Genomic DNA, 25965 nt, shown 5'->3' with positions numbered 1-25965 from the left:
GTGTGGCGGATTTTAATAAGATTTTAATAATGTTGGTAAGGAGCCAAATTACAAACGCCCCAAAATATGGAATCCAAAACCTCAGAGACAAAATAAAAACTCATAAAGATGTAAGAGCACTTTAAAACGGTCATGATCTTTAGGATAAAGAAACCATTTTCTCAGCGAAGGTACTGAGCACACTGAATAAAAATGAAATGAGATTAAAGACAAGGTGCACTGCTACCCATTCCCCAAATCGAAGTGATTAGGAAGGTGAGATGCGTGTCAATGAAGGCAGGGCGCCAGGAGCACAAGTGAGCTCCCATCACCAAGAGATGTGGACGGAACTGACATCTCCTCACATCCCCTTTACTTACAGGATAGGAGAGAGCAGCCCTGGAAATGATCCGTGCTGGCACGTGGGGCAGCCGGTGCGGGCCTCCGCCCCCGGGCAGGCTGTGGACCTGCGGGCAACGCAGGGCGACGGGCTGCCTTCCCCGGGAACGACTCATTACTCACATAAACTAATGTAAGAGCTCCGCGTCACCCACAAAGCCAGAGTGAGAAGCACGAACAACAGAGGTCCCCGCGGCGCAGAGGCGCTCCGCGCACCGCCCTGTGGGGAGCAGGCCAGCAGAGCCGGGAAAGAACGCCCGCTCAGTTGCACTCGTCATCTGCCCGGACGAAGGCGCACCCCGTCCAGGGCTTCCGGGTGGGCGGCTGGGCGGCTGGGGGCTCCCTCAACTCTCGAAAGCAAACACTTAAACGCTACGTCTTGCGGCTCCTTTCCTTTCCCCAAGGGCGTTAGCGTTACATGCGATGCTTCATCCGGGCCCGATGTTCAGGTCAGCGTGCCTGCTCATCCCGCTAGGAACACAGCCAGTTATCTGTTCGTCCTCCCAGCACACGTGGCGCTGAAGAGTGGCTGTGAAACGCAGTGGACGACGCACGGCTGACGCCCGTCTGCGCAACCACGCGCGTCCCAGCGAACCAGGAGACGGGAGGGGAGGCGCCGCTCCAGCCCCGTGCGCACCCACAGCTCCTTCATTGTAAACCCTAAATCGTAATGGTTTCAACAGATGCAGATTCCACGTGACAGGGGGCGAGTCAGGAAGATGTGAGCTTTTACATTCTTTAGATGTCGACTTCTGCCGTCCCGGCTATTAAAAAGTTATGTGTAACTTTAAGATGAAAGGCATTAGCAGCTTCTTAGAAGAGGATAATCCCAATCTTCTGGAGATTTAATGAGACGTAACTCACTGGAGCTTCTGGCTCGGTCTGCTGTTAATGGAATCAAAGTCAATGACAATCTGGCTGCACTTCGGTGTGAATTTCCTAAAGGTAAGAAACAAAACATATAAAGATATTATCTAGTGAGTAGTTAGAGCCATTTGTTTACTTTGGCTTAACCTACATTTTCTGCGGGGAGGAAAAAAATTTCCCGGTATTCGCTTGATATTTTGTCTCTATAGGAGCCAATTACAGTGCACCATACCGAGAGAAACACAGACCCGAAAAGACTAAGACAAAAAAAGATGCATGGGGTGGCTTGGTTTGTGTGTTCGTCAGCTAGCTGAGTTCATGAATTATCGGGAAGTCAGAGGATTTCTAACAAGTTAGCTGCATGACATGACATCCAATGACTAGTTTCCCCACCAGATTTATCTTATTGTCTAGGAAATTTTTGCAGCCAACTTGGAATCGCTCTAAAGCAAAAAAAGAGTAAATTTTCTTTTGCTCTCAATAGAAAACAACCAGCTCTGGTGAGGAGTCATTTTTAAAATCATGTTCTATAAATGCAGAAGTAAAATAAACCCATGACATTTTTTACTCATTAATGTACCTTCTCAAACAGGTAAAAAGAACATACATGGGGACGAAACATATTCTTTAAAAAAAACCAGTATACAGTAAATATCTAATTAATATTATGTAAATAATATGTGTCTCAGAAGGCACAATAGTGCAAGAGATTCATTACATGAAACCTATATCCCTAATGAGTAATCCAAAAGGTTAGGTATGTTACCAATTACAAGGACCCCAACTGCTGACACAAATACTGTAAAGGAACTTCTTCAAAAGTTTTCAGTCTAAAAGAAGTTTCTACCAGAAACCAAAGGTGGTTGAACTGACTTGCAAGTAACATGTACCTCCCAGTCTGTGCCTACCAAAGGTAAGCATATAAATCTCAATGACTTCAAATCTCAATTTAAACTATGACTGTAAAAAGAATTCCCAGCGTTCCAACCTGGCAGGTTATTTTCACCTTAAATATTTTATGCCAGAGTTGTTACATCTGCAAAATTTTAAAAGATTTAATGTTAATATTATAAAACTTGTGCATTTTAAAATTTCTCAGTACCAGAATAATTAATTCAAGCCCTGGAAAGCTACTAAAAGTAAAGTGTAATCATTACACAGATTGTCTTCAGATACTTCTGTCACTGCCTGTAAAAATCTACCCTTTGGATAGTCTTTAGAGCCTTAGCCCATCATATTTAAAAAGATGCTTCCTATATCCAGACAAAACTCTAATCCAAAAAAGATACATGCACCCCTATATTCATAGCAGCACTATTCACAATAGCCAAGACATGGAAACAACCTAAATGTCCATCGACAGATGAATGGATAAGAAAGATGTTGTGTGTGTGTGTGTGTGTGTGTGTGTATACACACACACACATACACACATACTCAATGGAATATTACTCAGCCATAAAAAAGAATGAAATAATGCCATTTGCAGCAACATGGATGCAACTAGAGATTATCAAACTAAGTGAAGTAAGTCAGAAAGAGAAAGACAAATACCATATGATATCACTTATATGTGGAACCTAGAATATGATACAAATGAACCTATCTATGAAACAGAAACAGACTCGTGGACACAGAGAACAGACTTGTGGTTGCCAAGGGGAAGGGGGTTAGGGGAGGGATGGAGAGGGAGGTTGGGGTCAGCAGATGTGAGCTTTTATATACAGAATGGATAAACAACAAGGTCCTACTGCAGAGCACAGGGAACTATATTCAGTATCCTGTGATAAACCATCATGGAAAAGAATGTATACATATATATAACTGAATCACTTTGCCATACAGCAGAAATTAGCACAACATTGTAAATCAACTATACTTCAATTAAGAAATAAATTTTAAAAATAAATAAAAAGATGCTTCCAAGTGTGGAGGTCAGGCATCACAAGTAGAAATTAAACATCAGACAAGGCCAAATGTGTTTTCTTCATCAGGCCTTCCTACTACCTTCGTCTCCACATGCCTCCCACTCACCTGAAGGAAACCCCGGCCATTTCAAACATGAGCCTCGCGGCTGTCGTCTCTTTGCTGTCGTGGTATTTATCAGACATGAAAATGACTTCTTTTATCCCTTAAAAGGCAACAGTGAAAGAAACCTCATCATGTGCACATAGAGATACAGCAACAGGCGTGCGGACAGAAGCCCTGGTGGAGTCTGATTCATCACCTTTCCTGAGGGTGCGAGCACACAACGTCCAGTGACTGAAATATGTATCTGCTGCTCTCAAATACAGCAGCACATGGATTCTATTTAATCTGCCCACCAGTCTTTATGGATTTTTTTTTAATAAATGCAAAGTGAAAACATGTCAAATAGTCAAGCCTTGATCCGATTAACAAATTTTCTTTACTGCAGGCAACCAAATATTCTTTATTCACAAGGCAACGACTCCTAACTCAAGAGGCTCACGGGGGTGGTGGAGAATACTGGCAAAATCAGAGATGAGGACCACCGTGCTGCCAGGAATGGCTCTGCAGACCAGTTCAAGCCAGCTCGACAGAGGGCAGATCTGTTTCCTATCCCTGTCTCACCAGGCAGTTCTAACTTGAGGGCCAAGAACCTGGAGGGCACTTGACCAATCACCCTGGTCCTCCACGAGTCTCAGAAGGGACCACAGGAGGCTGCTCTTCCCACGCACCTGCCGCCGCCGCTGTGCCTAAGGATGGCGAGGAAAACTCGCGAAGGGTCGTGCGCCACCAGTGAGGGAGCCCACGAGATCCCTCAGCTGAGACCCTTCATCCTGGTCCCGCCAGACCTCTTCTGCTCAGAGATCCACGGGGTCGTGATAAACAGCCCCGTTAAAGCACACCTCTGGCTAACATGGTAAGTCTTTAAATCTCAAGCCGAGAGCTTTAGGGAGATAAAGTGTAGCTGAATCTTAGATGTGACAGTTTGAAAAAGGTGAAATATTCAGAACACAATGGTGCAGATTTATGGTAACCGTAATGTAAGAAAAACTTCAAGTTGTACCATTTGAGTCTTATGACATTCATATGCAAAGAGATGTTTAGGTCCTCATATATCTACCATACATTAGGTACAAATTAAAATTTCATATAGAGACTCCCAGCTGACCTTGTTTCTGACAGAAGTTCATTTCTCTCCCTCCCCCCTAATCTATGCACAATATGTCAGAGAATAGTAAATTGACAGTAATTATATGCAACGCCTGTGTTGTTTTTTGGCAGCTTGCAGTTTAGGAAGTTGCAAACTAAATTAAAAACATGCTAAGAATCACAGAGGATGCAATTAGTCTTAGAATACCTGGCACCATTCAAAAACAAAACACAGGAAATACCTTGCGAAGTTGATAGTGCAGTTAATTTAGATCTAAACAACAGCGATTTAAGATCAAACACATCTGCGGTGAGCAGGCAGCAATGCAAATGTGACAAATGGGAACGGCCCGGTCCTACCTGCCTGGATGATGAGCTTAGCACATTCATTACACGGGAACAAGGCGACATACATGGTACAGCCTTTCACATCTGCTGAGTTTTTGTTCATAATGGCATTCAGCTCGGCGTGGCACACTGCGGGTTTGAAGGAAAAGGAAAGAAAAACTTAGATTGCAAGCTCATGAAGAATTCGCTAAGAGTGTTGAGGCATTCCGTTTGCCCCTATGAGATAACACAGATAATAGACTCAATTTTTAAAGAAATGATTAGAGACGGAAAGTACTGAGAAGTGCGGGCCATGTGGTCTGACAGGTTGGCGATGAGCAGCGAAGCCGGGGACCGCAGCAGCCCTGGGTCTGTCGGCACCTCCAGCAGCCAGGAGGGGCCAAGGTCAACTGTCCTCACCCACCCCAAGCAGAGCAAGAGCTCACCGCTCCACGAGACCCTGGGGGTGGAACCACCAGCATGAAACGGCCCATTTGTGTGCTGATCCGCACATGCAGGGATGTTCGCCAGGGCCGCCACGCGGGCAAGGGGCAATTTTAAGAGCAAGAGAATCCGGCAGTGAAGCTGAGCGTTTCTGTCCCCAGGGATCTGCTGCACCTCACGGTCCTCAGCCCGCACACGCCGAAGAAAAATGCCATCGGATAACCAGTGCTTTGTCTTCCCTACGAAACACATCCACCCACTTAACGACCGTGGAAAGTCAAGTTCTTGCTAGACTGGTCAGTGATACAAGGTCACCCCAGACTTGCCTGAATTCAAGGCTGAGGAGGCTCCCTCCTCTCCCGTCCCGCACCTGCTGACGCCCACCCACCTTCCCAGGCTGCTAGGCTAGGTGTTCCCACCGCCTAATCCACAGGGCGCTCCTTCGAGGGAGCCAGCAGTACTCACCTCTCGGATCCACTCCAGAATCCCCCTACCTGCTTTGTGAGGCTGCTGTACTGACTTCTAATGTCACTACTTACGTTTCCAGGTGCGTTCTCTAAAACTGTTCTCCTTGGGGTGCTGATTCGCAGACGTGTCTGCCTGGTGGAACCCCCCAGGGAGGAAACCGCCATGTCTGTGCCCCCCACCTGGAGACTGTGATGGTCTGGGGTGTGGCCTGGGCTTTGGAATTTCTAAGAGATTCTCCCTCATGATTCTAAGCTGCAGACACACTTAGAAAACACTGCCATGTAGAACCCTCTCATATCTGCAGGGGACCTAGCACACTCTAGGCACACGAGTGCTAGATAAATGTTTACTGAATGAATTACCATCTGGCCCTGGTCCAAATCATACAAAGCTTCTAATTATAAACACGGGGGCCTTCGTAGGTCTCCCCCTCTCTCTCCACCTTATCAACCTCCTACCCCGAGCACCTCCTTCCAGGAGCACTGAGGCTGTCAAACAAAGAATCCTGCCCACCACCCAGTTCTACAAGATCAAGTCATCAGCCACTGCAGCCGCTGACCTACCGTGCGCCCTGAAAGGAGCTTGGGACGAAGAACAGGAGGACGCCCTCTGTGCTTTGGGAAAAGAGGCACAACAGGCCCTTAGTTAGATACACATTTCAGGAAAAATTAGGTATCAATTCCAAGAAAATATTTTTATGAACCCAGATTCTTGCATCTTCCCCTACTTAGGAAAGCACTAAATTCATTAACTGCGATATCTCTTCCTTGTGACTAGTTATACTGTATGCTGACTGCACAAACCCCTTGGCCGAAATCCTATATATATGGACCTCCCTCGCTACCTCTTCAGAGCTGTTTCTCAGAGGTCTCTGAGAGGCTGTCTCCTGGCTCTAGTCCTCAGTAAGACCCTGAATAAAACTCAACTCCCGGCTCTTACGTTCTGCGTTTTTCTTTTTGTCAACAAGGCCTTAAAAGAAGAGTGGCCTAAACTCATGGCTCTTCTATATTTTAGCTCAGATGTACTCAGTCAATGAACTTTTACTGAGGGCCTGCTCTGGCTCAGACCCTGGTCCACCGTCCTCCCCAGGCCTCCCGTCTTCAGGGGACGTTGTAAGTGTCCCTGTGAGTCCTGCAGCAGCTCTGCAATCCTGCAGGCAGAGAGCTGAGCTGGGGCCTCTCAGGAGATGCTGGCGGTGCTCACCTTAGCCTATGAACACCACGATTTAGCTGTGTGTAGAAATGAACAGTCTCTGGCATTGTTAAGAAAATCTAAAGGGAAAAAAAAAGCCGTGCTTAATCAGGTCACAGCCCGTCAGAGAACAATCCTCGCTGGCTGCAGAGGGACCCAAGCCTGGCTCCTTGAGACCTTGTCCTGTCAACCCCGAGGGGTGGGGGGACCCTCAGGGCTGTGAGGGCACTGGCTTCAGAGGGGCCCCCTGGCCCCATTTCCTTCCCCGGTGACCGAGATGTTCCCAAGCTGGGATCAACACTGCTCAGTGTTAAAAACAATTAGATGTACTTGTTTCTTTTATTTCCCCCTTGAGGGCAGAGCCCAGGCTTCTAGGTTCTTTGTAACTCCCTCAGAGCCTAATGCTATGCCATGAACATATGGGTGTTAAATGTTTACTGAATGAATAAAGGAGGAAGTTCAGATTCCAATTCTTGATGGCAACGTTGGGAAATACAGAAAGTCCTCTTAAATTCAAATATCAAAAATATGCTTTCCCACCTAATAACGATTTTTTGATGGTGCTGGTATTAATATTCAGAACTACAGTTTCTGAATCTGTTAGGAAACACTATGATATCGTCCTCTTATGAATCTCTAAAAGTTGTCACATTGACTACAACTATCTTCCTCTAATTCATCCGAGGCAGTCTGGGGCAAAATATAACATTATGTCTGGATTCATTAACGAAAACTATCAGATGAAACAGATTCTCTCGTGCAGCATCCGACACCCCTGTGTAAAGGGTGGTTTATAGAAATAATTCGCTGGACTATAAACAGACCTCCTTTCTCTTAACCACAAGATCACAGGACGGAAAATACAAAGTTTCTTGTTAGAGAAACAAGAGGTCTACTGGGCATTTAGCATGGCTGAGTGCCAGGCACACGTGAGGCTCTGGAAAGGCAACAGGTCACGACCCACAATCCCACACGTTCAAAACCAGACAATGACGAGTGCGAAACTCAGGCGTCCCATCCACACCTCGCCGCCCTCGTTCAGCACTGCACACCCCCAGCTCCAGACGTGGCGAACACCCACCCCAGCCACCTGGCACCTGCTTCCCGAGCCTGCACCTGAGGGTCGAGGGGAGGAACCCCCGGCCCCTCCCACCTCGGGACCCCTGCGCCGTGGGTCCAGATCCTCAAGTCTGAAAGGCTGCGCGCTTCCGGCCTGGCTGACCTCTCGGCTCCGCGGCCTCCAGTCTCTGCGGCCCTGACCCTCGCTTCCCCTCCAGAACCGCCCCGTGTTTCTCTCTGGGGCTGATCCGCCCAGGCGGCACCAGGCAGACAGGCCTTGGGCCCCAGACTGTCCTGTGGGCAGACCAACGTGACTGACGACTGTCCGTTCGGCTTGTATAACGTGGGCCAGTCAGGGTGGAGGCTGGGGATTCATTCACCTGGTCTGGCATCTCCACTGGTCACTTAACAGGTAACCGCCCGGAGGGGTCCACTCCAGGCCACAAGGAGCGCCCAGCAGCCGGGCCTGCCTGTGATGGGCTTGCTCTGGGGCCAAGCATCCTTCCCTCGTATTCGCGTCCTCTCGGGCAAGTCTGGAAAGACAGCTTTGCGACAAGAGTCAGCCCGGGGTTCACGGCCCGGTCTTGCCACTGAAAGCTGTGCTCTTTGGTTTGCAGGAGTAACAGTGGCTCCAACTAACTAAATAAAGGCAGTTTTTACAATCCCAAGGGAATCCGGTTTTTAGCTTTTTCCCAATGTGTCCAGTTCCCTTCCTTCATCCTCTAGAACAGCTGACCTTCTCCAAGACAGGCTGTCACAACAAAACATGAGGCTTCTCTCCTGTCGCCAAGGGCCAGGTCCCGCCCTCGGCAGCCCCTCACCCGGCATCTCCGATAATGGGGGCTCCCGCTGTTCCATTTTTCTTCTCCTTTACACACATACACTTAGCCCCCATTCTGAAGAGGCTGCCTTTCCAGCATTTTGGGTCTCTTTTCTTCTTCCTTTCGAGATGAAACTGTCTTATCTACAACTGCTACTCTATTTTTAAAATAATCACCTCTTGGTGTTATGATGCATATAGAACCTCTAGTTTTCTGTAAAACAATGCTTTCTCAACCGTAGGTCGTGAGATCAGTTTAGTGAGTTATAAACAGCATTTTTTCCTCCTTTTTAAGGAAATAGGTGGAAAGAGAAGGGGAGAGATCAGAATGCATGCCACGTGGCAAGGTTAAGGAGGTTCCTGAAAACTGTTTCGGGTGTAAACTATGTTTGCTGCGTCGCCACGTAAAAAGCTTAAGAAATACCAGTCTGTGGAAACCTGTTGACCTCTGTAATGTGCTACTACATGTATACAACCAACTACTAAAAAAACAAAAACAAAAAACTAAGCCTTAATTTATAGCCTCTGCCGATCTTTGTGGTGGAAATACTCCCGCAGGGCTAATTCCAAGCCCCCAACACGTGGTGCGTAGCTGGGGAGAGATGTGATGTGTCGGATCTGCTCCGTGAGCCGACAGGAGGCCGTCCCCACACCCCGCCGGGCGGCCTCGTAGTTACCTAAACCCAGTCCTTTTCTGGCTGCAGTCTCTGGGTTCCCTGCTCTCCTGGCCCTTGATGCGTGACCACCCCACATCCCCTGCTCTAACCGTCTCAGCATCACCAGACCACATCTCTGTGGGTCCCTGTCCTGCTCTCACATTTCTGGGCATTTCCCAAGGTTCAACCCTGCTCTTTCGTTTTCCTCCCATAGTCCTGGACTTTAAGGATTCATCCATCCGTAGACTCTCAGAGAACAGATCTACTTGTAAAACCCTGAAATCTACATTTCTAACCCCCATTTTTCCCATCTTCTCTGCAGGCCTCTTCTTTGGGTGGGCTGAGTCTCCTCTGCAACTTTTCTCACTATGATAAAAACACTCTGTAGATATCTGATGGCACTAAATTAAAGAATACATTTATCTTTGTTGAGTGCTAGTGTTTTTATGATGTGGCTTAGGAAGAGCTGCAGCAAGAACTACAAATAGGCCTGAGTACAAAAACCCACCAAGGAGGGTGGCTCTGCTACTGATCTCGAGACAAGCCTAGTTGCTACATTCATAGCAGGAATCAGGACCAAGTCTTCCCAAGATACACACACAGTGTCTAGAAAGTATTCAAAAGACAGCTAAATTGTTACACACACACAAGAAGACAAATTTTCCATTTACCTAGAATTACTCATCTTTGGCTGAGCAATAAGCAAAAGAAATCTCCAAATACTACATGTATATCTGTTAAGCACAAAGAGTGACACAAGAACCTTCAACGATTCTCAACATTGTTTAAAAGGAAAAGAATCAAAAGCTGAAAATATCAGATTAATGCGTATGAAGTTCTTGATTGCTAGAAGGAGAACCTCTGTTTCAGGTAACTATAAGACAATTCACATGCTTTGGTCTTTTTTTTTTTTCTTTTATATTACTAACTGTCAGAATTCAGAACTGCATTAACCTTGGCCCACTGAGAAGAGACTGCATAATTAGAAAACTGTATTTTTCAAATTCCCTCTTACTAGGGCTTGATTAATCCTTACTGTCTCATGTAGGCGTTTCTCTAGAAGTTTGACAAATTAACAGGATATATTCCATCCTTGGTTAGACTTAAGAGATTCAACATTTTATAGATTTAACTTTCATCTCGTTTCATGTAAGACTAATACAATATCTATTTTAGACAGTAGCATTGTTAAGGTTACTTAAATAGGTTTAAAAAAAAAAAAAAGAAAAGAAACCTCAGAATAAGGCTAAACAATTGTTAACTGCTGCACAAATAATTTAATAGTGTGATTCTACCCCAAACTGATCGTCATGTGGCTACCAGGACATGATGGGAGGTACTGGGGTCTGATAAAATTTGGGGTCAGGAAAACTATGTTTCTATTCCAGTTAAAGAAACCCTCCAGGTTGTTTAAAATTCCTCGTTTTTAGTAGTACAGGATTTTTACTTGAAGAAAATGACTTCCTGGGGCCTGAGGGCTATTCCACCAAGGCTGACCTGGAAAGTGGGGCAGCCTGGTGAAGCAGCTGGGTTAGGGCAGGTGAAAGGTCCAGACACAGAGCACCTGTGGAACTTAGCCTGACCTGCCCTGCCTTCTGCCAACACTCTCCAGGCTGTACTGTACAAGCCTCAGCGTCCCTGGGGAACGCTCCCGTGCCCTTGACTGATGGCTGTGATGGTTCTCGGGGCCGGGCGGCCACCCGCGTTCTGAGCACGGACACTTCAGCTTGCTGCCAAGAGGGAGGGTCCAGACTCGAGAGCCAAGAAGAGTGCGCTCAGGGCCGTGAAAAGGTGGGACGCTCCACCCTGCAATTAATAACTGACACAAAACGGGGTACCCGAGTTCAAGGTTGACCTGTGCATTTAAAAAAATAACGCAACGTTAATTTTTACAAGATACTCCACTTCTGTTCTGATGACAAAGCTCTTGGTCATTACTTCTCGAAATCAGGGTCCAAGTGTTTTGACTTCTGGCGTCACACAGGGATCAGAGTGGCTGAATCGGACCCGTCTCTCTCGGAGCACGGGTACCCCCCGCTCTGGGTGCCCCTCAGGTGCCCGCCCGATGGAGGCTTCCACCGAGGGGCGGGACGTGCACCCACTCCTCTAACAGGTCCATTTAGGGAAGCGCTTCACTGCTTCAAGAGATGGGCTGGAATTTCAACTACTTATTTCTTAATTATTGAAAGATGTCCTGACAGGGCCTCATCTATCACCACCAGCATGCAAAGGACCCATCCTTCAAGTCAAGAGCTAAACAAGAGAGTAGCCTCCAGATTTAACCCTTCCCCAACCTCCCACCCCCCAGCACCCCACAAAGGTCGCAACGTGTTCGCCGTCACGGCTACCCCCAATCCGAAGCAAACACTGCCAGAATCTGGCCCCAAACAACGTCACTCCTCTGCCTCACCGCCGCTCCGCCAAGTTTCCATGTTGGTAAGGCAGTGACTGAACTCGCTATCGAGTTTTCAAAGAATCTGAGGTTACGGTGGGTAGGGGAGAGGGAGAACCGGCTCAGGAAGGGACAACTACATTACTTCTCCGAGACAAGCCCAACGGCACAGGCCTGGTGGGCCCCCCCCGCTCTTCTCAGCCTCTGCCCCAGAGCCCCCGCCATGGTCTTCCTCTCTGACAGCCTCTAATGCTCCAAAGCCTACTTCCCTCCCACGGCTTCTCACAGAGAGCTCTGCCCGTCCCCGTCCCCCCTTACCCCCGCCAGAGGGGCATCCCTTGGCACCGGGCTGCAGCAGGGAGGGAAAGTGGTTTCCAACTGTAGACGCCTCCCAGATGCGTGTCGTTCTAAGTCTTGGTTGCAGGCAGAGCGCCTACAGGCCTGGGCGCTGGCACTGCAGGAGCTGGCGGGTCCCCCCCTGCAGAGCCCATGCCCCGCCAGGCAGGAGACGCCCAAGCACGGACAAACCAGAGCCAGGGCTGCAGGCACTACAGAAGAAAGGCCACGGAAGGCGGGAAGTGTGGCAAAAACCCAGGAAACGAGGGCTTAAATGCACTGTTTGTAGGCAGAGGGGAGCTGAATCCGCAGGCAATACTGTTCCTGCAGAAAAATGTATCTGGATTACAGATGGCTTTCAGAACCAAGGGGGCTAAAACCTGGCACCTGCCTACACCGGGGCACCAGGGTTCAAGCTCAGAGTCACTCAACGATGAACAGGAATATGAGTACCTTCCCTTCCTAACTCTCCAGGTTACAATGCCGAGCACGGGAGGAAAACGCTTTGTGAAGCAGAGAGAATTCTGCCGGTGAAGCACTGTTGCCAAGTCAGAACTGCACGTGTTTGCTGAGAACAGCGGCGTCCAATCCAGCCGGGTCTTGCTGTGATGAAGACCTGGGGGAGCTGGGAGCGGGGTCCTCCTAAGCAGAGGCGACAGGTGACAGCACTTGGGCCTCACCTGGCCACACCGGAACAGTGGGAACCCCTCTGCTAAGAACGGGACACGACTGCCCCGCCAGCCCCGCCCCCTGCACGGCTAGTGGCTTTTCTGTTCAGAAGGTAAAGCGACTGCGCCCCTAGCTTCTGGCATTGAGGGGCGCATAGTTCCAGTGCAGAGGCATCTATTATTACCGTCTAAGGTTGTAAGTGAACATAAAAACAGGGAGTAGTGCTAATGCAGAGGACCCCAGCCCTGCCCCTGGAAGACGTCTGGGGGCTGCTCTGTTACTACCCTGTGCCCAGAGAGGGGGTCTCTGCTGGGAGCAAACGGCAGCAGAAGGGCGTTCTGGCCAGATCTGGGATCCGAAGAGGGTGAGCTCCCTCAAAAGGCAGTCGGCATGGACATGTATACGCTACCAAACGTAAACTGCATAGCTAGTGGGAAGCAGCACACAGCACGGGGAGATCAGCTCGGTGCTCTGTGACCACCTAGAGGGGTGGGATACGGAGAGTGGGAGGGAGACGCAAGAGGGAGGAGATATGGGGATATATGTATACACATAGCTGATTCACTTTGTTATACAGCAGAAACTAACACACCATTGTAAAGCAACTGCACTCCAATAAAGGTGTTAAAAAAAATAATAAAATAAAAATAATGTAAAAAAAAAAAAGGCAGTCGAATCCTCCAGGCTCTGCATGAAGCCCCAGGCTCAGCTGCCCTGGCCCAGGCCACTCCTGGAACAAGGCTTTGGGCTGGTCCAGAGACGCCCCAGAGCCCCGCTTCCTCCTGCATGGACCCCAGCCATCTCCTCAGACTCTGCCCCTGCCCCCAGCTGCTAGTTCTGTGAACGACCCTTTGCATCCGGTGAAGCCTCAGCCTCCTGGCCTACGCACCTGAAAGAAACAGACCGACTTCACTCTGTGTGACAGACTCTAGGTCCATCCAGCTCACTACAAACAACTCAACTTCGTTTCTTTTCATGGCTGAGTAACATTCCGTTGTATATATGTGCCACATCTTCTTTATCCATCCATCTGTCTGTGGACACTTAGGTTGCTTCCATGTCCTGGCTATTGCAAATAGAGCTGCAATGAACATTGTGATGCATGACTCTCTTTGAATGATGGTTTTCTCAGGGTATATGCCCAGGAGTGGGACTGCTGGGTCGTATGGTAGTTCTATACTCCAATAAAGATGTTAAAAAATTTAAAAAATTAAATTAAATTAAAAAAAATTAAAATTGTGATCTTTCACACACACACACACACACACACACACAAAGACCTGCCTCTGAGACCCGCCACCAAGACTAAAATCTGTGACGAGCACAGCACAGAAGATGGACCTGGTAAATGTCGGTGCCCCCGACCTCTCCTCCCGGGCTGCTCGGCTGGGCGGACAGGAGGACAGACGTTTTTCCTCCCTCCCTCCCCTGCCCTGGTCCCCATCCCCTGCCCCCTTCTCCTCCCCGCCTCTTGCTAAGGCCGCTGGCAGCAACTCAGGGCACCCAGGGGATCCACTTAGCCCCAGTGGTAGCGCTTAGGGCTAGAGAGACTTCTGACTGTGGTGTTTCCATTACTGACAATAGAGCCCCCAGAAGTCTAATTGCTTTGCTTCCCTGTGTGCTAAGGACACACAGTCAGGTCAGAAGGACGAGGGAGTGGAGACAGCGCACTTCATCGAGGGGTGAGCTGAGCCCGCCGCCCTCCCCACTGTCCGCGTGCGATACATACACTGTTTGACGTCTAACACGTACCGAGGAAGCACAGAGAGAAGCAGAGCACTCACCGCTGCTGGACAGCGTTGTGACGGAAGGACACACTGTCCAGCCTCAAAGCCTCCCTCTCGGGTTAACAGCTTTCAAAGGTGAACCGGGACTGACCAGTGGGCGCTGGAACAGCAGTCAGGGCCTGTGTTCTAACTGACCCCAGCTCTGCAAGGCACACCCCGGGTGACACGCTGATCCCGATCTGGCGTGCAGAACACGGGGCTTAGCGGATCTAACTCAGGACTCCCAGGAGAGACCACACGTGCGGCCCTGCCCTGCATTTCCAGGGCGGCCCCGGCTCCCTGCCCCACGCAGCCCCCTCCCCTTTCAGCCCACGACCGCCCGCATCCTCCGCTGAAATGCTGCAGTGGATCACATCTCCACCTGGGACTCCACGACCGAAGGTCGCAGGTCGGCTGTCACCCGCCCCTCTGCCCGCACCTGGTGTCCTCCCCTCACTGCTGATCTGTGAGCTTGGGGCCCGTCCCTCTCACACCCTCATCCGTCTCCCTCTCCTGGACCATTCCCAGCTGCACGCAAATGCGTGCTGTAACAACAGGAAAACACACCCGGACCCTCCCCTCAGACAGACAACAGAAACCTCTACCTTGGCCCCCTCCCTCTGGCCGCCATCCCGTCACCCTACCGTTCTGCTCTCTTCCCAGACGCCTCAAAACCGGACCTCTCTCCGCTCTGCCCATTTCCCCCCCTTCTGTCCTTCCTTCAGCTGGCTCCGGTTTGCCTTCCCACCCTCCCGCTCCACGGAGCCGCTCTCTGCAGTGTCAGCGTGACTTCCGACGTGCTCATCCCCACAGGCACCTTTCCACCTCCTGGGACCTCTCAGCAGCCTCGGACGCGGCCGGCCGCTCCCTCCTTCTGGAAGCGCTGCCCCGTGCGCTCCCCGATGTCACTGCCCTTCTCTGCAGGCCCTTCCACTTCCACCAACCTCTGTCCGTGGTTCTCAGGGATCTGGCCAGGGCCCGGCCTCTGCACCCTCTCCCTACGTCACCCCACCCACGCCCGTGATGTCACCCAAAGCTGGCATGCCACGCTGACATGGCTGTCCGCTCGCACACCCAACCTGCCGACCTCACACCCTCCCTGGGAGCTCTTACAGACACCTGCAACCTCAGAGGCCCAGATTTCCCTCGCTCCTCCCCCAAACCTAGGCGCTCGGACCAGAACTGTTTGGAAGGAGTGGCTCTCCCTCCCCAACCCCACGTCACCAGCCCTTGTGACGCTTCCTCCAATGCACCCCTCTCCTCGCCTCCTCTCCACTGCCCTCTTGCAACTGCCCCCGGCTGTATCCCTGTTCCCACCTGCCCCCGAACAATCCACTTCCCACACACCCCAACGTGAGCTTTTACATCCAAACTCCTGACCTTGCGGGCCCCCAGCCTTGCCGTGTTACTCCAGCCTTCACGTGCTAAGCTTGGGCCAAATTGTCTCCTTGGTGCACAATGAGCTAGAACCTTCCTCCTCCAGGGCCTTCACCCAAGCACCTCTCTCTGTGGAATGCTCTTCTCGTCCCCTAACACCCACTACCCCATCTTTACCTGATGGGGGCCCATCAAATCCTTCAGACCTCTGTGTGACAGTCACTTCCTCAGAAAGAAACATTCAATAACATCTGTTTATCCCATTCATGTCTGCCTGCTCCACCATCAGTCTGCAAGCTCCTTGAACACAGAGAACATGTACATTATTTACTGCTGTAGAGCGCCTGGCACAGAACACGTAAAATAGACGCCCTGTAAGTATCTGCTGAGCGAATGAACGACTACAGGGGAACGTACTTGGAAAAATGTCATGTATTATAAAATATAGTTACAATTTTTAAAAAGGAAGCAAGATGCCTCAAGAACTCACCAACAGAAAACTCAAACTGATATGAGTAGATGACTCATTTGTACTTATTTCAATTTCTAACTCAAGTTAGAAGTTATAACTCACTCGCAGAAGGAAAAAGGACAATGAGGGATTCTGCTTCCCTTTTCCACCTAAACTCAAAATTAATGGCATTTTGAACAAAGTCTTTTAATTGTAGAATTTAAAAATTCATGCTCACTTATCATATTCAATATTTTAAATTTACTACGGCATCTATCATTTGAAAGCACAGAGATGAAATTTACACCTCCACGCACTGGCTACGACCTGCGCGTCAGACGGCATGAGCAGAGAGAAGACGGGCACGTTCCAGCCACCTTGCTTTCACCAATATTCTCCACTTATCAAGGGATTTCCTGAAGCCAGGCCAGTACCCACGTTTCAATAAACATCACCACACGGACTGATTCACAAAAGGATTTCTCAAGTCCTTTCTTTCTGTTTGGTCTTAGAATAACCTCCTGTCTCCAAAGAGTTCTAAGTGTCTCTCCTCTCTTCATATATATTTTCTTCTATTTACGCACAGGGTCTTTTTCTTCATTGCTGTTCTCCAACCTTTTCTCATCCATGTTTGTGGGGCAACCTACAACTGTGTACCATCTCCATCAGTTTATATTCATCTCAGAACTGGAGCAGGTTTGAATCACTAGAAGGAGGGGGGGAATAAAGCCTGTTTCTCTCTATTAATTTGTCCACACGCACAGATGCATATTCCCTCTGTGTCACTGCCATCAACAGCTGTTTACTGCAGCTTTCACCCCAGGATGCTTCCCGAACACCCTTAAAACTCCTTAAGCAGAGAAACAGCGCCCTAATCAAATAAAATCAAAGCTATATTGTTTAATTTTTCCTGAGAACTCTAGAACTGGAGGAGTCCTCAGTGATCATTTATTTCATAAAGATATTGAGAAGTGAACGTCAAGTCGTGTATCTGACAACCCCACAATCCCTGGGTTTATGTACATACACCACCCCTGGAGCCCGGGCTCTGGAGAGTCAGTCTAGGATTCTCTCACTTGAACCTGATAATTGTCATTTTAAGCACCGTGGAGCTTTTCTTAGCCAACATGCATATTAAAGGTTTGTATAGTCCCACGCAGATATGAAACAAAAGTCCTAAGAAGTAAAAGTAAAAAACAATATAAATAGTTGCAAAAATCTCTGGGAACCAGATTTTATTGCATATTTCCGGGAGCAAACTATATACATATATATATTCTACTTGAATACCAGTATTAACAAAGCTTATGAAAGATAGAGTCTTGATGAAAAAAACTCAAAACAAAACCTTAATAATTCAGGCCAATTTCAGAAAAGATCAATCAAAACCAGCATAACTGACAGAACAGATCAACAGAATAAAGATTCCAAGGTTCAAGGAGTGTCAAGTGCTCCCTGGAACCACAGTGCATGGCAACCCTGAGTTTCTAAGCAAAGGCTTATCAAACATAGAGAATTAAAGAAGTTATATTTATCATTCAGATAATTAATGAGCTCACATACTTAATACAACCTAAAATAGGTTGAGTGTGGCCCTGACATTTTGTTGACGCTATTAATCCCTCAACAAACCTTTTATTTAGAGAGATTGTACAAACTTCAGCCCCCTTCCTGGTCATCAATTTGGAAATCACTAACCTTGAATGATTTTTAAGTTTTATTATAAATGTCCATGAAGTAAACTGACTTTTTATAGACAAAGACCAATATGTGTATTTTCATGGGTAGGTTTGATCCTATAGATGATAAGCATTTGAGCTTTTCCTACATCTGCTCTTCAGGACAGGTAGTTAGGATACATTGTTACTATACATCCCTTGCAGACATTCATGGTGAAACAGTACTCTCTAGCTCTTAGAAAATAATTAGCCCTGAATTTATAGATTAAAACGTATAGAGAAAAATCAAATAAATGAACAAAATCATGATTTATTCTTTTCTGAAGGCTGTTTATAAACACTTATACCTGAAAGTGAAATACACTTATGTTAAGCTGGTTAAATTTCAGGGGGCGCCTCATTCACAAGCCGTTGTGTTTCCCTGTTTGTCTAAAACACCACACGGTGAAACCCGAGTCTGCCCCTCTTTTCATAAAAACAATATACTTTATTTTTTTACTGTAAACTTGCTCCAAGGTTTTCCATCGATTACGCTAGTTATTTTGTACAAAAGTCCCTAATTAGGCCCACTGTCAGGCCACAAGTGCTGGATGGCTAGGCAGGGGAGGGATGTTGGGTCGCCACCAGTGAAATTAGAATTCTGCAGGAAAAGAAACAGCAAGTCATCAGATCCATGGATCTGCCTAACAAAACCAGAGGGCATTCAGTTTCAACCGGCTGAGGGAACAAATTTGATCTTAATTACTAAGAAGCTCTTACAAGTTGTGAGGAAGTTGCAGCTTAAGAAGGATCAGCCTCCTAACTTCTTGATAAATTAGTTTCTCAAGACTAACCTTTTGGATGCCAAAGAAATATATCACATGCATGGCAGTCAGGAAAATGTCAGTGTTCAAAGGGGTAAGGTAAATGGCTAAGTAATCACTAAAATGACATCTATGCATGCTTAACAATATGCTAAATCTGAAAAATAAAGATTACATTTAAATATAAAATTTAAAGAAGCACTGCCACACGCTGGCAAAACTGTTTCAAGCTGCCACGCTAAACTCTTGCCTTAATTAATTTCCAGCATTTTCCTTCCCAGCATTATACTTTTTTTTTTTTTGACCACGCTGCGCAGCATGTGGGATCTCTTAGTCCCCCGACCAGGGATTGGACCCGCGTCCCCTGCAGTGGAAGCCCAGATTCTTAACCAGTGAGAGTTTTCCTGCATAAATATGAACTGACTCTGGAAAAAGTCCCATGTCTCCATGTCTGCCCGGTGCATCAGAGTGCAGGGCTACCCCCCATCTTGGGACATCACGACTATGGTCCCTTCCACGAGTGCGATGCAACAGCCAAAGCAATCCTGGCTTCTTGATTGATTGGGATGGAAGAGGAGGCCAAGCAAAGAGGCCTGCTTCCCCACAAATCCCTTCCCCGATGGGAACCAGGATGGCAGGAAAATGCATTCAAGTCTGATGGGCGTGGGAGCTCTGTTAAAAACATGAAGTTGAACAATGGCTCCCGAGGAAGAAAGAAGCGGATTCTACGCCAGCACTCTGGTCTGTAAGCCATGTCATCAAAATTGGTTATGAAAACCTGAGGAAAGAGTGATCTCTGAGTTACCACAAGTATTTCGCCTCCACTTTATAAAATTGGTATTTTGATTAAATGTGCTTCACTCTGATGAACCCCACGAAGAGAAAGGAGCGGAAAGTGTCAGCTGAATGCTTCACTCGGGGTTACCAGCCACCCCGCATAGAAATTAAAGTCTTCCCAAGCTTTTCTACAGGGTGAATTAGATATATCTGCTCCTTTCCAGTTCTTTTTCATTGTCATTCATGTGAAAAGGTGTCACTGTAATAACGCTGACTTCTTCCTGCCACTTACTGTTACTGACATCATACTATCTTTTGGATTTCTCAGGAAAAAGATGAGATAAAAGGCAGTTTCCTTGGCAGGGGGAATTTTCATTTTCCATATTAATACCACATTATAATCAAATCGTTTCAATGAAGTTTTGATCCTAAGCCTGGAAGAACAAAAACACCCTTTAAAAATGCCTCTCTAGAGACACAGCCCAGAAAAAACACCATCTTCCTACTCTGTTACACGTTATTCTGTGTTTACCTCCCCTTCCACAGAGTGTCAATCAAGACTAATGACTTCCAAACTTACAGAATTAATAAGGAGAATTAAGCTATATACGTTAACCAGTACACTTAAACTTACACAATTCCCAAGCTCCCCTTGGGAGAAATGTGAAGGGAAGCCAGGTGCCAACGGCTTCCTGCTTCACCCTAGGTGCAGGCCACCTGAGCTCTCGACCTCCGCGGGGTCATTTCATCGAAACCTCTGTTTGCTCAAGTGCATAGCGAGAAGAAGAAAATGGGTGGCCCACTGTGCTGCCATCTACCCGCTTCAGAAAAGCCGAATTCCCGTGTCCCCCCCCCCCGCGAGGAAGCACAGAGCACTGGCTTTGGCATTAGAAGATGTCACCCTGCCTGTGTGGCATTGTATTAGTTACTTAACGTTTCTGGGCCTTCAGGTTCCCATCCATGAATGAACGGGTAGCTTAGACCCCGTGGGCACAAACCCCAAGGTACCACTGAGGTTCTGCCAGGGCTACAGGGATGGCCCACAGACTGGCAAACATACGTCTAGCACTTACATACACTTTTTTTCCAAACATCAGTAAAGTTCAGATTAATGCAAAGTGTTACTGACATCAAATAGCTTTTTGTCATCATGGATCTTCTTACTCAGAAGATACTAATAAAAGGTATGATCTCACTTTTGTGTGGAATCTGAAAAACAAAAACAAGCTCACAGATACACAGAGCAGATGGGTGGTTGCCAGAGGGGGGAGGTGGGTGGGAGAAATGGGTAGAGGGGTCAAAGGTACAAACTTCCAGTTGTAAAATGAATAAGTCCTGTGATGTTCAGCATGGTGACTGTAGGTAATAATAATACAGTACTGCACACTTGAAAGTTGCTAAGAGAGTAGGTCTTGCGAATCTTCATCATAAGAAAAAGAATTTTGTAAACATATCAAATATTGATACATACGAATCATGTCCTATACCTGTAACTAATGTAACTTTGTATGTCAATTATACCTCAGTTTTTTAAAAAAGATACTACTAGTTTAACTAGCATTATATAGGGGTCTTGGAAGTCTTTTTTGACATTTAAAAGAGGGTCCCCATATATTCAGAAGAATTAGGAAGCCGGTGGTCTGGAATCTAGATAACCTCTAAAGCTTCTCTACGGGGATGGACACAGAGTCATACCTGAGACAGCCCAGCCACCGTTAATGTCAGTGAGGAAGGAAAGGGTTACGCCCACCCAAGTCCAGACATTATCACTTATTTTTTTAAATTAATTTTCTTTAAGTCTTAAAACAGCAAAAGAGAATTTGCATTTTAGTCAATTAGCACCAAACATTTCTATTACATCCAAGGCTGCCTAAACATTTACTTCTCTGTGACCCAAAATCCCTTCAAAAGACAAGACCGAGTGGATAGTTTACAGCCAGTCATAGTTATTCAGACTTAAAGCCCATCTTTACATGTATTATGATGGTAGTGATACTAAATGCCTTTTAAAAACCATTTAATACGTTCTCCGACTTTTACGGTACATCAAATTATAAGCTTACTCTCGTGAAAGAAAACTGTCTACATTCTAACACGGCTACGTGTAAAATGAATAATTGATAAGTAAGGGGCAAAGAGCTTTGAAAACCTAGAGGTATCACATGGATAGTAAAAAATAATGCACACAGACAACCAGTGCCCTGAAACTCAGCAACCATTCAATAGAAAACAATCAGTGCAGCTGGACAAATGCCTGTGTGGGTTTTTTTTTTTTTTTTTAATTCCTTCTGGAAAGGAGCTCTGAAAGGTACTCTCCAACTTGGACAAAAGGCAAGTGTCTCAGAACAAACACAATTAGCTACTGGAGAGGTTCTGGAAGCGGGGAGTCGGGGGATGGTAAATGTGCTGCAAAGCCCTGGGCTTCTAGGTCACTGCCAGAAATGTGCCTGGGGCTCATGGTGATTGAGGGAGGCACGGGTCCCACGGGAGAGCCGCCCGGTAACCAGTGAGGACAGCTCTACGCCGTGCAGACCGCTGGCATCGTTTTGCAACCAGCCTCAGCGTCGCAGACTGACACCCCCCAGGAATTCCTCCACAGGCAAGTTCAGCACCAGGACCCAGAGCCCACTGCCCTGACTCAGCGAATAAGGGCTGGGGTCCTTACACACTTCACTGTGGACCTTGAATTCATCAACCCTTTCATTTTTATATGGGACCTTGAACTGTCCGGTGAAAAATCACCTTTGCGTGTGCCTACTAATAACGAATCATTTCCCTTCTTTCTCATCACTGCAAGCTTACAGAATCAAAAGCAGGATGACCACAAGTTTCTAAAATACGCTGGCACATCCTTCCCGCGCTCCACTCAGCTATAAAGCTGAGGCTGAGAAGGCAGTTTTACCCTCTTTTCCCCGGGATCCAACTCTTCCTCCTCCGACAAGGGGGCGAGTTAAATGGACTAACCCGACTCTGAAATCCCCGTAATCACTAAACTGTTTTATCCCCTGAGAACCCCGAGTGCTTTGTAGGTCTCCCCAGTCTCATTCCTCAATTCCTTCTCCACCTCCAGGCACGGTGTTTTCTTTCTCTTTCAAAAACGAAGCAGTTGCCCTGAAGCAGCTTAGAAAGAAATTTATGGGGCTTATTTAACATGATTAAGGTCCAGGAACATTAGTAAAAATATATAAATTAGGCTACATGTAGACTTGGAGTTCTTCGTGAGAAAAACTCCAGAGGAAAACCTAGCAGGGAAGAGCCAATGAAACAGAAAGGGTTCACACGACACTTGACCCTTATTTCCTGAAGGCACAGCTTTCCCATCCGAATGGCCTGCGTCTACGTTACTTCCAATAGAGGCAGTCTGTTCATTTCCAGACATAAAGTCAGGTCCAAACGTTAAGAAAATTCAGCAACCAGCATATGCAGCCCAACGCGCCTCTTTACAGCATTAGTTGCATATTCTCCAGGGAGTTAAAGGAAAAGTGAGGCTTGGCTGGTCACTCCCAGATAATCTCTGATAATCTCTGAAGTGAGTCCCCACTGGGGCTCAGATAGGCAACAGATTATAACAAGCACCCTCCCCTAATTTAAAGGTGAAAAGCAGAGTTGGCCAGGCCAAAGGTCTCGGGTTCCACGCATCCGGCTCGCTGTCCGGCCAGCGGCCACTCTGGGATTGCGGCGCCCTGGGGAACAGGGGCAGGCGACTGCATCGTCCCCCTCCTGGTGTCCAGCTCACAGCTTGCGTCCTGCTTCCCAGAGATGAGCTTGAGCCACATTTCCTCAGTAGATGGAAATGCACGCTGCTCCTCATCAGAGCAAAGCCCTGGCCAGCACTTGGTTAGCTGGCCCCGCTCCCAAGTAGCCAAGAAACAAATGGCAGGGCCACCTCCCCCAGGGGCTGTGGCAAGCTGCAGAGAAGCCCGCCACCAGCGAAACACGCCGGGCCCGCGACAGAGCCCTGGCCCCAGGGCCAGGCTGTGTGACCACTACCACGCCTCCACTTCTTGGCTCTCTTTGGCACTTAAGGGAGGGAGGCGGGAAATTGGGGTACTTCAATAGGATTTTTTTTCTTTCCGGCTGTCGGTAACTGAAAAGGAAGATGGTGCTTTCTGACCATCTACCGTATTTAAGCACTCACCGAGGCTATGAACAAGCAGAATGGAACACACAACGTGCCCTACCGTAAGGGTATTTGGTATCCAGTATACTCTCCGCTGTCCTCCTCCAAGGCAAGAGGTCATCACTACATCCATTTGGCATTCCATTGTACCCAATGCCCACAATCTTGTTTTCTGCATTCACGATGCAGGCTCCGACCTACAGGAAAACATGCCCAAAGGCTTGGTGACTTTGGGTGGCTGGTCTGCCACTGGAGAGGCAATAAATGAGACCAGAGGCCTACAGAGCTCCAAGATGGGCGCGCAGCTTCTGGAGGGGCTAAGAGCTCTGTCTCCTTGGGGTACGAGAGACAGTGAACGATGGCGTGTGACAATTTACTCTCTCATAGGAAGAGGTAAGCAGGCAGGAATGCAGCACAAAAGACAGCAGATTTACTCTGCTTTTTGTAAGTTGGCAGGTGTCCACTGACCCTCTTCCTCTTGTAATTTGCTCACTTGTAGGCACCTCCGTGTCTGTGAGTGTCCAAACATTCTCCTGTAAAACTCACTTACCTGGGAATTTGGATCTTTGCTCCTCTGTGCCGATAAGAAGGCCACTGCCATGAAATACTCAGGCCATTCCAAATAGTCGTCACGTTTTTTACAGGGAAATTCGCTCATGCTGGGTCTAGAAGAAAAACACAACAAAACAGCAGTGGACAAACACATTTTGGTCAATCTGCTTTCCAGTTCAACCCAAGCACACTTCAACTTTGGATCTCCGAACTCAGAAAATTTCAATTTACATTTATCAATCAGAAATCACAGCACATGAACCCCAGACGGTCTCTGGTCTTCAGAAAAGAAAAAAAATAATAAGAAATTAAGTTACTATTTCAGAAGTTTGGATTCGGCTTGTATGGATGTGCATTCCCAGATATTACATCTACTTACTGCTTTCTCATGGGATTTTTTTGCCAGTTGCTACACATGCCTGCCCTACAAATCACTGTCAGCCTTTACCTCTCTCCCTTATCAAATGGAGCCAGCAAAAGAGGGAAAGGGAAAGGAGAACACTTATTGATCATCTAATATATTTCAGACACTGTTGAAGGTTGTACACATCATCTCACTGAAGCCTCGTTCTGAGCTAAAGGTAACTAACATCCCTCTTAGAGAGAGGCTCAGAGAATAGGTAACTCTCCCTAAGCCACACCGGATTATTCTCCATGCCAGTTGGATTCCATCTGGAGCTGTCCCAACTGTGATATTCATGTGTGCCTTCCCTTCCGCCTAGTTTCCCCGGGTGGGGCAGACGTTATCCACTCTGAGTACTGAACCAAAAGAGGAGAAACGATGAAGACTGCCAAGTGCCGTGAGTAAGGCAGGATTTCGGTAACACTGGGCTCTACTCGCGGGCAGGCACAAGCGTCTCTCCAACGGGGAGAGAGCCCTGAAGGGACCTAAAACTTCCAGTAAGGGGGTGGGGGCATCCTTTCAAGGGAGACGAACCAAGGGCCAGGAAGGAGGGCAAGGCAGAAGCCCGGTGGCTCTCAGGGAGAAGTCTGGAGAAAGCCTGCACAGGCGGGCTGAAGGAAGGGGAGGCTTTCCCAACAGAGCTGGGCTTCGGGACCTAGCTGTGAAGCGGACGCGACCGTGCAGCACGTCGGTGCCTGCTGGGAACCCGGCGACCCACTGGGCACGCTTCCCCGGTCCTAAGGGGCCTGTAAACCCTCTTAACGCGGAGCGACGCTGGACGGAACTGGTTCGCCACGCGGTTTAAGGGGTAGCATCCGAAATCGCTGCCGGGGGCCCGGAGGGGTGCTGGCTAGGCAGGAGGCCAGGCGAGGAAGGAGAGGGGAGGGAAGGGAACTTACTACCGGCTTCGGGTTGGCGCTCGCTGGTGCCCTGCAGCCCCGCTGCAGAACGGATCCAGGGAGACACGTGTGGTCACCGGCCCGGCCGCAAGCCACGCTCCTCCCGCCCCTTGATGCCGACCCCGGGGCGCACCCACGCGGCCCCGCCGCCCACGTGGCTGCGCCTCTCGGACCCCCCGGAGGCCGCGGCGCCCCCCGCGAGATTGCCCAAGCGCCGCCCGCCCCGCGCCGTTTCCCCGGCAGCACGTTGGACCGGGAGGCGGCGTCCCCGCGGCCGCCCGCTGCCCCGGCCGCCCCTCCGCTCCCGGCCCGCGACCTGCAGGCCGGCGCCCGTCCCGCCACCGCCGTCCCGCCGTCCCGCCCGAGAAGGAAGTCGGCGGAGGAGGCGGGGCCGCCGCGTGGCCGGAAGGTGGC

The 25965-nt window shown here is 48.4% G+C and overlaps 1 protein-coding gene across 2 annotated transcripts; it reads right to left on the bottom strand.

Annotated features, from left to right (window-relative positions):
• Positions 1–25965, bottom strand: DCTD (dCMP deaminase). 2 transcript variants are annotated; one of them, XM_068531923.1, is made up of 6 exons: positions 25868–25965; positions 24248–24362; positions 23759–23894; positions 4723–4839; positions 3280–3376; positions 1–1317 (listed from the first exon to the last, which is right to left on the bottom strand). In XM_068531923.1, exons 2-6 carry the CDS (start codon positions 24353–24355, stop codon positions 1239–1241), a joined length of 537 nt encoding a protein of 178 aa, XP_068388024.1. In that variant the 5' UTR covers positions 24356–24362; positions 25868–25965; the 3' UTR covers positions 1–1238. The 2 variants fall into 2 exon arrangements, with proteins under 2 accessions (XP_068388024.1, XP_068388023.1); XM_068531922.1 differs by lacking the exon at positions 25868–25965 and adding an exon at positions 25552–25850.

Source organism: Eschrichtius robustus, chromosome 21, assembly GCF_028021215.1.
Source record: "Eschrichtius robustus isolate mEscRob2 chromosome 21, mEscRob2.pri, whole genome shotgun sequence".
Taxonomy (NCBI): Eukaryota; Metazoa; Chordata; class Mammalia; order Artiodactyla; family Eschrichtiidae; genus Eschrichtius; species Eschrichtius robustus.
This window is presented reverse-complemented; position numbering and strand designations above follow the sequence as displayed.

What these genes read in the sequence shown, in the direction of transcription:
- DCTD (XM_068531923.1), bottom strand. Translation starts at nt 24,355, where the DNA reads ATGAGCGAATTTCCCTGTAAAAAACGTGACGACTATTTGGAATGGCCT. An exon ending in TAAGCTCATCATCCAGGCAG is followed by an intron (nt 3,377 to 4,722) that starts GTAGGACCGGGC and finishes TTGCCTTTTAAG; the next exon opens with GGATAAAAGAAGTCATTTTC. An exon ending in ATGGCCGGGGTTTCCTTCAG is followed by an intron (nt 1,318 to 3,279) that starts GTGAGTGGGAGG and finishes TCTTACCTTTAG; the next exon opens with GAAATTCACACCGAAGTGCA.